The sequence below is a fragment of the Nesoenas mayeri genome (genome assembly GCF_963082525.1).
Source record: "Nesoenas mayeri genome assembly, chromosome: 6".
Taxonomy (NCBI): Eukaryota; Metazoa; Chordata; class Aves; order Columbiformes; family Columbidae; genus Nesoenas; species Nesoenas mayeri.
In genome coordinates, this window is record NC_137545.1 from 3,814,753 (window position 1) to 3,828,885 (window position 14,133).

The following is a 14,133-nucleotide window of genomic DNA, read 5'->3' on the forward strand; positions in this document are numbered from 1 at the left end:
CTTGCCATTGTTCGCTCTACCCATGCTCTTTTGTTTTGTTTTCATTACATTCTTTGAGACAGACTTCTACCCATTTGCAAAGTATCAGGACAAGATAATAGAAACCCTGGCTGTGACCTTTAGGCACTATTACAATGCAAAGATAGAGGTGCGATAGAATCATTTTGGTTGAAAAACACCTCTACGATCATGGAGTCCAACCGTTCCCCACCCCCGGAACTGGCCCGTGTCCTGAGACCCTCATCTCAGGTCTGTCCAACCCTCCAGGGATGGTGACTCCAGCACTGCCCTGGGCAGCCTGTTCCAATGCCCCACAGCCCTTTGGGGAAGAAATTGTTCCTAAATCCAACCTCAACCTCCCCTGGCGCAAGTTGAGGCCGTTTCCTCTGCTCCTGGCGCTTGTTCCTGGGGAGCAGAGCCCGACCCCCCTGGCTCCAAGCTCCTTTCAGGCAGTTCAGAGCTCAGAAGGTCTCCCCTCAGCTCCTGTTGTCCAGCTGAACCCCCCAGGTCCCTCAGCCGCTCCCATCACACTTGTGCTCCAGCTTGGTGAGGCCAAGTCCCAGGTGGCCGGTGAGGGAACAGGTGGGACTGGGAAGGGTGAGAGGATAAGTCATCCATACAATGTCCAGCCTCACTGGACTGCTCTCCTGCCTGTCCAGATGTCTCCATGAGACCCCCTGGATCAATACCCATTGTAGAATGCTGCTATCACTTCCTGTATACACTGAAAAATGATAGAAAACAACTTGGAAAGAAAAACCCCTCCTTTATGAAATCATGTTTGAAATCTTCACCATGCAGATTCTGACGGAAAGCTCTCCCAGGAGTTGTCCGAGTGCTGAGGACTCTCTCTCAGCCGTTCCTCCCAGCAGAGCTGTTCCAGCCTCGGATCCTCCCTGTGGCTCCTCTGGCCGCTCCCGCTGTCCCGCCAGCCCCGCCGGTTCCCGAGGGAGCGCTCCAGTTTCTTGCCCGGTGTCCCGGCGGCAGCGCCCCGGCCCCACAGGGACCCAGCGCGGGGCTGGGGCGGGCACAGGAACCGGCAGCAGCAGGTGAGGACGTGCATGGTGGTCCCCTCTGCTCTCCTTCCCTGGGGGCTGCCCTGCAGTTATTGACATAAAGAACAACTTGGTGGTCTAAATAAAAGAGGTTGCTGTGAGCTAAGAGGAGAAAACAAAAAGGGGAGCCCAGAGAAAGGGGAGGGGAAAAGACACAGACAGGGAGAGGGAAGTGGGGGAGTCAAAGAAGAATCAGAAGTGTTTTCCCTTAGAAGCAGAAAGGAAAAAAGGAAGGAAACGTTAAGAACAGAACCCCCAGCGCCGTCCCCGGCCCCGGCTGCACAGCGGCGCCCATAGAGCCGGTGCAGCCGCTGCCTGGGGAGGAGGCGACTCTGCAGCCTCCAGCTGTGGTGTCACCAGCTCCCATCGCCCCCGGGGACACGCTGCCCTGCGAAGGCTGGCGAGGCCGCCCCTCTCCAGGGACTGGCGCAGCCACCCGCCGTCCTGAGCAAGGAGGCAGCAGCCAGTTCTCCAGCCTCTGCAGGGATGGGAGGAAGAGCGGGGACCTGGCCCTGCACCCCGACCCAGAGGGAGGGCAGAGCCCTGGGGCTGACGGGCTCTCCCCGCCCGCCTCCTGCTTAGCAAGGTACCAGCATCAGTCCTGCACTCCCCAACACAAGCCCCGGCTCTGGAGGCACGAGGCACCTACTGAAGTCTCTGGGCAGAAGCTCAGACTCACCTATGTGTCGGAAAGCGCCAGCTTCTTGGCCGGTGGTGGTGACATGGTGGTGCTGGGCTGCGGAGCAGCACTGGCCGACAAGAAGGCTTTCAGCTTTGCCAGCACCAGGCTGGCAGGAGCCCTGCTGCGAGGGTCCCTTCCCGGTGTCCCGGTGTTCTCCCCGCTGCCCCACGGCTCCTGGCCGGGCATGGGCTGCGGCAGCCTGGGGGAGGCGGGCAGGGGCCCGGGCTCCCAGCAGCGCTTCCGGGGAACCTGCGCTTTGGCCCCACTGGTGTGACTGGGGCCGCAAAACCCTGGAGCTGCTCTGGGCGCGGGTGGCGGCTGCGAGGTGAGCGGCTTCTTGGGCCTCTGGGCTGCGTCACTGGGAAACGCTGCAGCCGCGTGTGTGGCTTTCTGGGCCAGCTTGGGTGACGGTGACCCAGAAGGCAGCTTGACACGGCCAGGCAGGCTGGAGGCAGCTTTGGAAACGGGACCCTCTGAGCTCTTCCCGGGGTTGGGGATCCTGAGGAAGGCAGAGAAGGGCACGTGTGAACTGCCAGTGTCTGAGCGACTGCAACACTCTTGTCGTAGCTGCGAGAACCAGGAGCCAGAAGCTCCGAGGAAGTGAGGAGCTCTTGAGCTGCAGCAAAACCACTACAAGGGGCTGGAGCTCTCCCTGCCACCCTCCCCCGAGCCAGCACACGCACGTGGGCGCTGAGGCTGCCTGGGCCAAGCTCCTTCCCACACCCAGGCACGTGCCCCCAGCCCTGTCCCACATGCTGAGCAAGGGCAGAGGGGCCGGGGACACAGGGCACGCTCACCTGAGGTAGAAGAGCACATACGCCTTCTGGTTAAGGACCACCTTGATGTTACTGGGGCGGACCACGTTGTCATTCATTTGGTACCACTGCCCGTCGCTGGCCTGCGGAGGGAGAGAGAACAGGGTCGGGCTGCGTCCAGGGACGCTCCTGGCCTGAGGAGGAGCAGGAACAGGCCCATCGGCAGAGCTCTGCTCCCCAAAACTCCCAAGCGGTCCCGGGCAAGTGAGGGGACTCTGCGAGAGCAGAACTCCACTCTTCCTGTGACGGAGCACAGCCCGTACCCCCCAGTGCTCCACACCACGCACGTCTGCTGAGCACCCTCCTGTCTGCGCATTACACGGACCCTCAAGCACCCGCCAGCCCCCAGCACAGAGAGGTGCCAAGAGAGCGCCCTGGGCTCACCTTCACGTAGCAGTAGTAGTGTCCTGCGTGGCTGCTGTACCCCGAGTGAACCAGCACCGCGTAGAGCCTGTACATGACCGGATCCCCGCTGGTCTGGGACATGTACGGGCGGATGTTCAGGAGCTCAGGGTAGCCCACGTCCTGCGGAGAGAGGATGTCTCAGAAGCCTGCACAGCAGATGGCAAGAGCGGCTCAGCTGTCCTGCGAGTCCCGTCTCGCGAGGGAGGGGGAACCCGCTCTCCACAGGCAGAGCCCACGGTGAGGAAGATGCCGGGATGAGCCAAACTCCCACCGCAGCGCACAGCTGGGGAAGGGCTGCAGGACTGCGGTAGAGCTCGCACCGCGCACAGAACCGCCTCCCACCCTGCTCGGGGCAGCAGGGCCTCGGGACAGGACATAGCCCTGCTCTGGGTTGCCGAGCACTCACCTTTGTGATCTTGCCTCCAGTGAAGTCGGCAAAACGCTTCAGAGCAAGTGTGAGAACATTGGGCGCTCGGTGGAGGGTGAAGCGTTTGGTTGCCGACACTTTCTTCTTGCATCTGCACAGGGAGAGCTTGAGCTATTCATGCTGTTCCACCACCCAGGTGCTTGTCAGCCCTGGCCAAGCCACAAACCCCCCTGAAATGACCCTGCTGGGAGCAGGTACCGATCCAGGGCACCTGGTCACGGCCAGGTCTGCTGGCTCAGGTCCCTGTCTCAAGAGGAGGGAGATGAGGAGTGACAGGCTTCATCGCAGGCTTCACAGCCACGTACCTCACGGTTTAGCAGTGGAGCAGGTAGAGAAGCCCTCCTGTACTGCAGCTGCCCTCCTGCTTCCCACCAGCACACCCGCGGCCCCTTCCCACCCCAGCCCCGCACACTCACTTGTCACACAGATAGGCGTTCTCTCCACCCAGCAGGTCTGGCTTCACAAACAGCTCCAGTGCCTGCTCTACGTTTGCGGCTTGCTGCCAGGACAGAGGAGAGGTCAGGGCCAGGCAGAGGAGGCAGCGCAACAACAGAAGCTGATTCCCTCTTGCCTGCACCATGCCTGACACGGGCAGGTTAAACAGCGTCGAGCAGTAGCGGTGCAGCTGCAGGAACATCCCCTGCAGAGCAGAGCGCCTCCCCGCCTGACCCTGCCCCGGTACCGTGATCTCCACCGGCAGGTCCAGACAGGGGTCAAAGGTGTCCGACACTGCTTTGCACATCAAGCACTTCACTGCAAGAGAAAGAGCAGTGAGCACCCCCTGGCACAACGCGGCACCGCCACCCCCAGCACAGCGCAGGCAGCTGCCGTGTTCCCCCTCTCCGCGTTTGGGCTCTGGGATGGCAGCACCAGCATTCGCAGCCTCTACGTGCTGGGACAACAAGTGCTGCTGGACAGCTGGCAACGTGGGTTCCTTTGCTGGTGGCAATGAGCTGGGCACCCACAGCCAGCAGCTTCGTGACCCACAGATACCAAAAGACTGACCAGCTGCAGCTCTGCATAATTTGCACATGCTTAGTGACTTTCCCAAGTTACTGCAAGGCTCTCGGGGAAACAGCAGCCCTGAGAGTCACAGGCCCAGGCCCTGGCAGCCAGCACTCACCACGGGACCGCAGGTGACCGCCAAAGATCTGGTGGATCAGGGTGGTGGCTTGGGTCTGGCGATCCAACCTAGAGACGGCAGCTCGGATCACACAGCGCCCGCCCCAAGAGCCGCCCCCAAGGGCCAGCGCTGTGTCCTCAGGATCCAAACCCAGCGCAGTCACAGGATTTGGGGACAGAACCGCATCTGTGCTGGGGTGGAGGCGTCAGGAGAAGGCAGACAGCAGCCCAGCAGACAAGTGGACCAGCAGACAAGGGCAGTGACGGCCACCAGAGGCCCCACGTACTCTGTGCAGTCGGGCAGGCAGGCCTTCTGCATGGCATCGATGGTGAAACGGAGGAACTCGTGCGCGCCCTCTTGCCTGCCCCAGCGGATGTGCGGGGCGATCTCTGCAGGAGAGGGAGGGATCAGCCACAGCACGCGCTGCAACAGAGGCAGGTCCTCCCGCCCTCCCTCGGGGCAGGGACTGCGGGGTTTGAGCTCCCTTGGTCCAAACCAGACTTCAGACTCATGTCAGCCATGGGGGAAGCCCAACAAGGCCCATGAAGGCCCTGACAGGCTCAGTGAGTTGTCTCAGATGAATCTCTGCCAAGACCTGCCCTGATCTCAAAGGTTCTGCTCCTGCAATAGTCTCTGCCCTCCCGCACGGCTACAGGAGGGGACGCGAGGGCAGCCATCCTTACTCTTGAGGTCTCGGACAAAGGACACTGGCTTTATCACGCTGCCGCTGTTCGCAAACGCCTGCGTGACGTGGTTCTGCATGACGCATGTCATGCAGAAGCCGCTTTGGTGACCTGGAGTGGGAGAGGAGAAGACAGAACGTTGAGGACAAACCCATCTTAGTCCTGGCTGTGTGCAGCACAGACAAAGCCTCTCAGACGCAGGATGCAGAGCTCGGAACACTGCTACGGCCAGGAAAAGTGGATGCTCCCGTATGCAGGAATGTCCTCTCCACGGAGAAACGGGCGGGAGGGAGCAGAGAAGGCACATCCCGGCAGCCGCACAGCCCCCGGCAGAGCCATGCACAGGGTGCTGAGTGCAGCCCCGGGACAGGCGGGCGCTCCCCTCCCCACTCACAGGTGCGGCTGTGCTCCTTGGACAGCAGGTAGTTGGCGAGCGGTGGCATGTAGGTGAGGCACTGCAGGGTGGCGTTGAGGAAACAGGTGTTTCCCAGGTTGAGCAGCCCGGCGCCGATGCGCTGGACACGCTGCCACTGCATGGCAAGGCGCCCTGCAGGGAACAGCCCCTTCTGGGGCGCAGGGACGCCGTCCCCGTGGCGCCCCGGGGTCCGGTCGCTGCCTGCGGGGAGAGAGAGGCGGGTGAGCCGCGGGCTGCGCAGCGCAGGGAGAGCCCCCGGCCCTCTGCACCCAGCCTGCTGGCCCGGCTGTCCCTCCTCAGCGCCGCGGGGGTGCTCGGCGGGCTCGGTGCGGGGGCTGAGCAGCAGGTACTTGGCCCGCAGCAGCTCCGGCTGGCTGGAGAAGCCGTGGCTGGCGGGCTGGAACTCTATCTTGTGCCGCAGCACCTTCTTGGCCGAGGTGCTCAGCAGCCGGCCCAGCACCCTGGCCTCGCCTATGTCCTGCCGCACATTCAGCAGCGCCCTCGGCTTCGCCGTGCCCGCCATGGCGTGTCACCGCATGTGCCACCGCCTCAAGGTCGCGCCGGTCTCTCGGTGTCTCCCTCTGCGCCACCACACGCGCTTCCCGCGCCTCCTCCTCAAGTCCCGCCCTTCGCTGCGGTCGCTGGCACTCGGCTCGGCCCACGGACTCCTCCCCTCGCCCTTGCCGTGCGCTCCGCTCCGCGTCCAGAACAGGACTGAGCTGCGCCTGCGCGTCCCGGCAACGCCAGGGGCGGAACCTGCCGGGGGCGGGGCTTGTTGTGACGCCATCGTGTTCCGGCCACGCCCCAGAATCCCTAAATGGTCACACACTGTAGTTCCAGTGCAGGGAACCTGGACACAGTGGTGGGTTTGGCCAACAAAACCTCTGCAAGTCTTACAAGGCCAAGACACAAGGTGTGCACTGGGGACAGAGCAAACCTGGTGTCCCGGGACAGGCTGGGATGGGACCGGCTGAGCAGTCCTGAGGAGAAGGGTGTGGGAGTTATGATGGGTTTATGTATATTTACTAGAAGTCTATTTGTATTTTGTTATTTTATTAAACTGTGTGTCTCTCAACCTGAATTTCTCCCTTCACTTTCAATTCTTTCCCCTACTGGGAGGGGAAGGGGTAGGGGGTGAGTGATCAGCTGCCGTGGCTGTGTTGCCAGCTCGGGTTAAACCACAACACGGTTGAAAGTCCAGAGGAACATCTGTCATGGTGGGGTCAGGGGCACATGAGCTTTGTGGAGCAGCTCAGTCAATGGGGCCTCTTCAGTCTGCTGAAGGGGGGCACAGGGCACTGGAAAAGCAGTGAATCCTGCCTGGGGAGATGATGGGGGAGGCAAATCCTTCTGCAGTGGCGGCTGGTGGGACAGAGGCAGCAGCCACCAACACCCTCTAGGGAGCTTTGAACGGAGCATTAGGAAAAACTGAGCAGGTGGGTTGTGCTGCCCTGCAGCAGGACACCCGGGGACTCTCGGTGATCTCCGCCTTTGGAGGTTTTCAGCTCCCCAAAATGTCACCCAGCCTCACCCTGGGGTGGCTGATACCCTACCAGAGACTGCCCCATCGGTCCCTTTCCCAAAACCCTTTCCATGCTGTTGGAACAATAAAGGACTCAGCATTCCAAGTCAATGTGAATCACGCAAAGCCATTTATTACAGAAAAAAGCTTCCTTATATATGCAACTATTCTCCGATCATGAGTCCACGCTCCAAGCATGTATTCACTCATTGGATATCATCTATGTTCCCGAGCTGTCCACGTGCTGGAGTCCCACTGATGACAGGTCCGTTGATTTATGTCATGTTGAGGCCTTGTTATTGTAGAAATGCCTCTCTCCCAGAGCAGGTCCTGTTTTCAGCTTTTCCAAGTGGCCTTGAGATTCCTTTGGGCCTGACTAATTCAACAATAAATCTCCATCTAACAGAAACCCCTCCACAATTCTCCCTTTTTGTTCTTGAACCGGTCAGGCCCTTTTAACAGCACACTGAATCATCTTTGAAATACACTGCAACATAGAACACGTGATTAACAACATAATTACAAATACATGTAATGCAGTTAAACCTTACTTAATAAGATCAAACAACTACCCACCCATTCCCAAACCTTCAAACCATTTGCCAAACCTTAATTCTACTATGAAAGTGCTATTAATGTGCTGTATTGGTTTGTCTAAAGTACTATGAATAGATTCAGAATGATCAGACAAGTTAATACAACACATTCTCTGGAATTCTTCACAACCATGACCTAGAGTTAGAAGACCTATAACTGTGCGATTTTGTAGAGTAGCATGCCTAATACCATGAACATCTACTATTAATTGAATTAGTATCTCAGAAGTTAGATTAACCTATTTAACAGACCAATAGCTTCACTTTGATATGTTTCCTAAAGCTTTACCAGCTGCTAGACTAGGGAGAAAGAGTGCAATAGATACTTATGGTAGGAACATCTCATAATTTTACCTCATTTTTGCATTGACTGTCTAAGTGTAATATCACTCTTTTGGCTCTTCTGCTGATTGTTCAAATTGCCATTCTCCACAGAAGGTACACCACCTGCTTGCTAATAGGCTTCTAGAGCGCCAGGTCTGTGAGCATCTATAACACTGAATTAGGATTCATTGTTTACATCTGAAACAGTCCTCACAACTTATCTCCCTCCTGTCCATCTGCATCCATTGAATCTTTGTTGTCTTTATTCAGCCATGGCTTAACCCACTTTGAGGGAATCCTCGGCCTGTAATGACACAAACATAACCTTTTCCCCAGGTTATCAACTGATGTGGCCTTTTCCATTGACCATTAACTAATGATTTGACCGTAACTAATGATTTAGCGTGGTTTGGGGTCATACTTGCAAAGTATTTCATCACATACAATGCTTTTGAAAATTGGTTTTGTGGTGTTTCCCCTACTTCTCCCCCTTTTTGTTTTTGTTTGTTCGTTTGTTTGTTTTTAAGCAAACAAGTTTGGAATCAGATACTTGTGTTGGACCTTGACTACGTACTCAAAATCACAAATCAAATTTAGAGGTTCCTCCTTAAAAACTTTAAGTAATGTAAAGCTGTGCCAAGTTCTGCTAATTGGGTTGAACCTTCAAGTATTTTTACAGAATAATGCCAATTGTTATCTTCTCTCCAGACCACTACAGCTTTATGAGACTTCCCACAGCCATCAACAAAAACTGTGCAAGTATGTAGGATCAGACCAGATACACGTATGGTCTGTGACCTGATGTTAAAGACTTGCAGGTTCTGCAGCAATTTACATTTATGCATGCCAAAAGCTGTGCTGTTAAGAAAACAAGCAAGTACAATTTACAAGGACATAGATTGCAAAAAAAAAAAAAATTAAAATTAATTGTCACAAATGGTACATATATGACAGAACGATCATGGTCTACTTAAATTCATTCCCTACATTTTCTTGATCAGAGTAACAATCGGTATATCAGTCTGTTAGCAATCTCATCATACTGTCCCACAATAGCCACAGGTTGTTTCTATGCTGTAGCTATAAATAAACAATCTGCAAGTCCAATTGAATACAGTTAGCTTGTAAGATTGTAATAAATTTATTCATCAAAGTCTCTAAGTCCATTTTGGTTGTCAAATTTATTGGATATTGTTTTCCCTTACTGGTTCAAAGTCCTGTTTCAGTTCTATCAGTGTAGTGTTTGCTTTATCGAAACATTGGCTGTTCATACTGGTGGAAATAGAGCATTCAAAATTTCCTTGGAGGTTTCTCACTTGCAGCAAGCAGATCTGCACCATCCAAGCAGCTTCTTGTAGGACAGGCAACTAAACAGAATTCTCAGAAAACGTTATTTGAGCTTACAATTTACATAACGAATCTTGACCCAAGAGAGGTATAGGACTTTCTGGCAAATACAAGAATTCATATGGTAAAACTTTGTTCCAAATTTGGCATTCCATTGGTCTCAAAAAATGGCCTTTCTTTCATTCTCTCCCATGACCTCAAAAACTAGCACGGTGAATTTACTAAGAAGTCTCTTACAAGTAGTTACCACAGAATAAGTCTCTTAAAAATTTTTGGGTTAATTTCCCAGTTTCATTAAAACTACGGATCTGCTGGGGATGCCTTTACATTTCACTTGCAGGCTTCTCCATTCAGTATTACAACATCGCTGCAGAGCGGGGGAAGAAATACCCCCTTTCACCGCCTTGAAAGCGGGCAATCAGGTTTTTCCATTTTTTTTTCTTTCTCTTCTTGCTGCAGTTCAGATGTACCAAGGTCACGCAGGTGGCGAAATCACTGGTACGAAGTGGGAGGCTCTGGCAAACTCCTCAGTTACAATGAGCTGAGTTTATCTTGCAGCTTGACACAGGCCTGAAATTTATATTCAAACTCTGCAACACAGACGTGGGATATTTTGCTTTTTTGTTTTCCCATTTCATTCCAACCATAATACACTTTATATGCAATTCCAAGTAGCTCAGCAATAGTTACATTCCTTAGCTCCATTTACCTTTTACAATTTACTGATGTCAAAAACCAGCATATTAAACATCAATCCATCATTCCATTTTCCTAAATCCAAATCAGCTCATACTCTAGCAGCTTTTAAATACAACCTCATCCAAGTTCACATCCATCATAGCATTTAGTTTTCTTTCCCACACCTCCAACTAGCACATAAATTAAATGCAAATCAAAGTTTAACAACTTAAATTATTTTCTGGTCTCAAAATTAATAGATAACAATATGAGAAATAACTCTAATGTATAAGGATGCATCCTAAGGGGGAATAAGGTGGTATTTTAGCAGTGGAACCGGTTCCCATTTTGTAATTATCTCCCCAAACAAAATTATTTTGGTACCATATATATATATATATATATATATATAGATATATGCAAATTAAAATACTGAGCTCAGATATGAAAACCAAACACCAAGTTCAAATATGCAGACGGATCACAGTTACACTTATTCAAGATAATATCTCAGTTTTAGCATTGTGCCTTTGAACTGCTTACTGCTCAGTCAGGTGGAAGTACTGCTGGGTCTCCCTGACAAAACAGGTCAGTGCGCGCTGGAGCCCCATTGGCACCTGCCCCTCCGCCACTGCAGCAAGCTGGACTGGGCAAGGCTTTTATTAGTGTCTCATCTGGTGTGCTACAACTGTTATTCCAAAACGAGGATTCTTTACTTGGTGTGCATACAAAAGAGCCAAATTTAGTACACCGAGATGAGACACAGCCTATCACAGAGTTGCACAAGTCTGGATACCGGAATAAAGCTAGCATGCTAGAAATAGAACAGCTACTACACAAAAAATTTTACCATCACATTCACACAGTTAAAGAACTAAATTACTCATGATCTTCGGTATTATCACAAAAGGCACATTTTGAGTCAACGGATTCTCATGATTTAACAGTCTGTGAATTTATTGTACCATATAACAAAGACCTACTAAAACTGCAACATGCTAAAACAGATACCTACAAAGAAAACAGGTTAATAAGGAAAGCATCTTGCAGACTTCAGCAAGTTTACTGTGACCTGTGTATTATCAGTTAATTCTCTCTCAGCTTGTTGAAGTTCAAACCGTTCCACCTGTAGAACTGTCTGAAATGATTTAATGATCTCTTGTAGAGATTTATTTTGTCCTGCTCTTCTGGCCTTAAAAACAACATTATTTGCAACAAAGTGTTATACTTCAAGATTCTGTTCTCCAGACACTTTTCCCAATCATTTACCTTATACAGCAGCCAACACTGATTTCAATATTCAGCCTTAAGATCTTTTAAGGTGGTAATCATAAGCTTCCATGTAGTTGCTAATGATTTAGCTTCTTTGTCTCCATTGCTGACCTTATTCCATAATTTCTGCCCTATATCGTCCCAAATTTCACGTTTAAAAGCCTTCTTGGTTTCTCCCAGGTAGCCATTAATTTTACACCAAATTAACAGTCTACATATGTTACTCTTTTCCTATTGAAGTCCTCTCACAGAGAGAATAAGCAGGAGGAGCTTAACTACGGCTTGTTCTTCAAAAAATACATTTTGCTCCATAACTTCACTCTTTCCTCCTCCTGCCTCCAGCCCCTCACCTTTTGCGGTGATCCGTCAATGAATTTATCCCTGGGGCATCCGTACGCCTCCGTCCAGTCTTCAGTACAGCTGAACTGCCTCTGGCTGGCCCGCCCCAGGCTTTTTCCCCAATCGTAGTGAGACGCCATTCAGAGTGTCACATCGGGGTCACCATTGGTTGGAACGATGAAGGACTCAGCATTCCGATTCAATGTGAATCAAGCAAACCATTTATTACAGAAACAAGCCTCCTTATATATGCAACTAATCTCTGATCACGCGTCCATTCTCCAAGCATGCATTCACTGACTGGATATCATCTATGTTCATGAGCTGTCCACGCGCTGGAGTCTCACTGATGATAGGTCTGTTGATTTATGTCACGTTGAGGCCTTGCTATTGTAGGAATGCCTCTCTCCCACAACAGGTCCTGTTTTCAGCTTTTTGAAGTGGCCTTGAGATTCCTTTGGGCCTGACTAATTCAACAATAAATCTCCATCTAACAGAAACCCCTCCACACGCGGGTGCTGAGGGAGCTGGCTGAGTTCGTTGCTGGACCACTCTCCATCATCTTTGCCAAGTCTTGGGAAATGGGAGAGGTGCTGGAGGACTGGAGGAAAGCAAATGTCACTCCAGTCTTCAAAAAGGGCAAGAAGGAGGACCTGGGTAACTATAGACCAGTCAGGTCTCCATCCCTGGGAAACTGCTGGAATGACTTATGCTTGGTGCCATCTCAAGGCATATCAAGGATAAGAGGGTCATTAGGGGCAGTCAACATGGCTTCACCAAGGGGAAGTCATGCTTGATCAAACTCATTGACTTTTATGCAGACATGACGAGGTGGATTGATGATGGCAGAGCGGTGGATGTGGTCTACCTTGATTTCAGTAAAGCATTTGACACAGTCTCCCACAGCATCCTTACAGGTAAACTGAGGGAGTGCGGTCTGGACAACCGAGTAGTGAGGTGGACTGCGAACTGGCTGAAGGGAAGAAGCCAGAGAGTCGTGGTCAATGGGGCAGAGTCCAGTTGAGGCCTGTATCTAGTGCAGTGCCTCAGGGGGCATTTCTGGGGCCTGTATTATTCAATATATTCATCAACGATTTGGACAAGGGAATGGAGTGCCTGCCAGCAAGTTGCTGATGACAGAAAGCTGGGAGGAGTGGCTGAAACTGGAAGCTGTGCTGCCATCAGAGACCTGGACAGGTTGGAGAGTTGGGCAGGGAAAAATTTAATGAAGTATAACAAGGGAAGGTATAGAGTATTGCATGTGGGTAGGAAGAGCCCCAGGTTCCAGTATAAGCTGGTGAATGACCCATTAGAGAGCAGCGTAGGGGAAAGGGACCTGGGGGTCCTGGGGGACAGCAGGATGACCATGAGCCAGCACTGGGCCCTTGTGGCAAGGAAGGCCGATGGTACCTGGGGTGGATTAGAAGGGTTGTGGTCAGTAGGTCAGAGAGGTTCTCCTGCCCCTCTGCTCTGCCCTGGGGAGACCACACCTGGAATCTTGTGTCCAGTTGTGGCCCCTCAGTTCCAGCAGGACAGGAAACTGCTGGAGAGAGTCTAGCGCAGCCACCAAGATGCTGCAGGGAGTGGAGCATCTCCTGTGTGAGGAAAGGCTGAGAGAGCTGGGGCTCTGGAGCTGGAGAAGAGAAGACTGAGGGCTGACCTTATTAATGCTTACAAATATATAAAGGGTGAGTTTCAGGGGGATGGAGCCAGGCTCTTCTTGGTGACAACCAATGGTAGGACAAGGGGAAATGGGTTCAAACTGGAACACAAGAGGTTCCACTTAAATTTGAGAAGAAACTTCTTCATGGGAAGGGTAACAGAACACTGGACCAGGTTGCCCAGGGGGGTTGTGGAGTCTCCTACTCTGGAGACATTCAAACCCACCTGGACACCTCATCTGGGTGTTTCTGCTCTGGCAGGGCGATTGGACTGGATGAGCTTTCGAGGTCCCTTCCAACCCCTGACATTCTGGGATTCTGTGATGCCAGAGGCTAACTATTGAAAAATTACACCTGCTTTGACAAGTAAGGACATGAAAAAGCTTCAGTTTTTCTCCTAAAGAACAAGGAGTTCCCTTACAGCATGGTCCTCTTTCTGTTATTAGTGACAGTGGCACTAATTCCAAAACATTCTTAAAAGCCGCTTTATTTGTCCTTGTGTCCAAAGCTCATCCCGCTCATCCCTGGGAAGGACTCCTGCCAGTCTCTGCAAAGCACATCTCCCCAACCTTGTGTCATCCACAGGTTTCTGTTCAGCCCAGGACACTTCTGACACTTCTCCCCATCCCTCCAGCACACTGCCAGCTCTCAGGTTTGCAGCTGCATGGAGTCAGGCCGCTCCCTTCCAAGTCTTCCCTACAAAAGTCTTCTCTAGGTGCTGATTCCAACTATATCGCCTCATATGATGTACGGCTCCATGCTCCTTCTGCAGAGCTCCATGGACGGGGC

At 52.3% G+C, this 14,133-nt stretch overlaps 1 protein-coding gene across 1 annotated transcript; it reads right to left on the bottom strand.

Annotated features, from left to right (window-relative positions):
* Positions 1-1,734: 1,734 nt before the first annotated feature.
* Positions 1,735-6,128, bottom strand: LOC308041753 (ubiquitin carboxyl-terminal hydrolase 36-like; the record flags this gene model as incomplete). Its single annotated transcript, XM_080346658.1, has 10 exons — positions 1,735-2,236; positions 2,535-2,635; positions 2,937-3,077; positions 3,364-3,475; positions 3,801-3,883; positions 4,067-4,137; positions 4,508-4,575; positions 4,794-4,896; positions 5,191-5,301; positions 5,585-6,128. 10 exons carry the CDS (start codon positions 6,126-6,128, stop codon positions 1,735-1,737), a joined length of 1,836 nt encoding a protein of 611 aa, XP_080202784.1.
* Between the last annotated feature and the right edge of the window lie 8,005 nt (positions 6,129-14,133).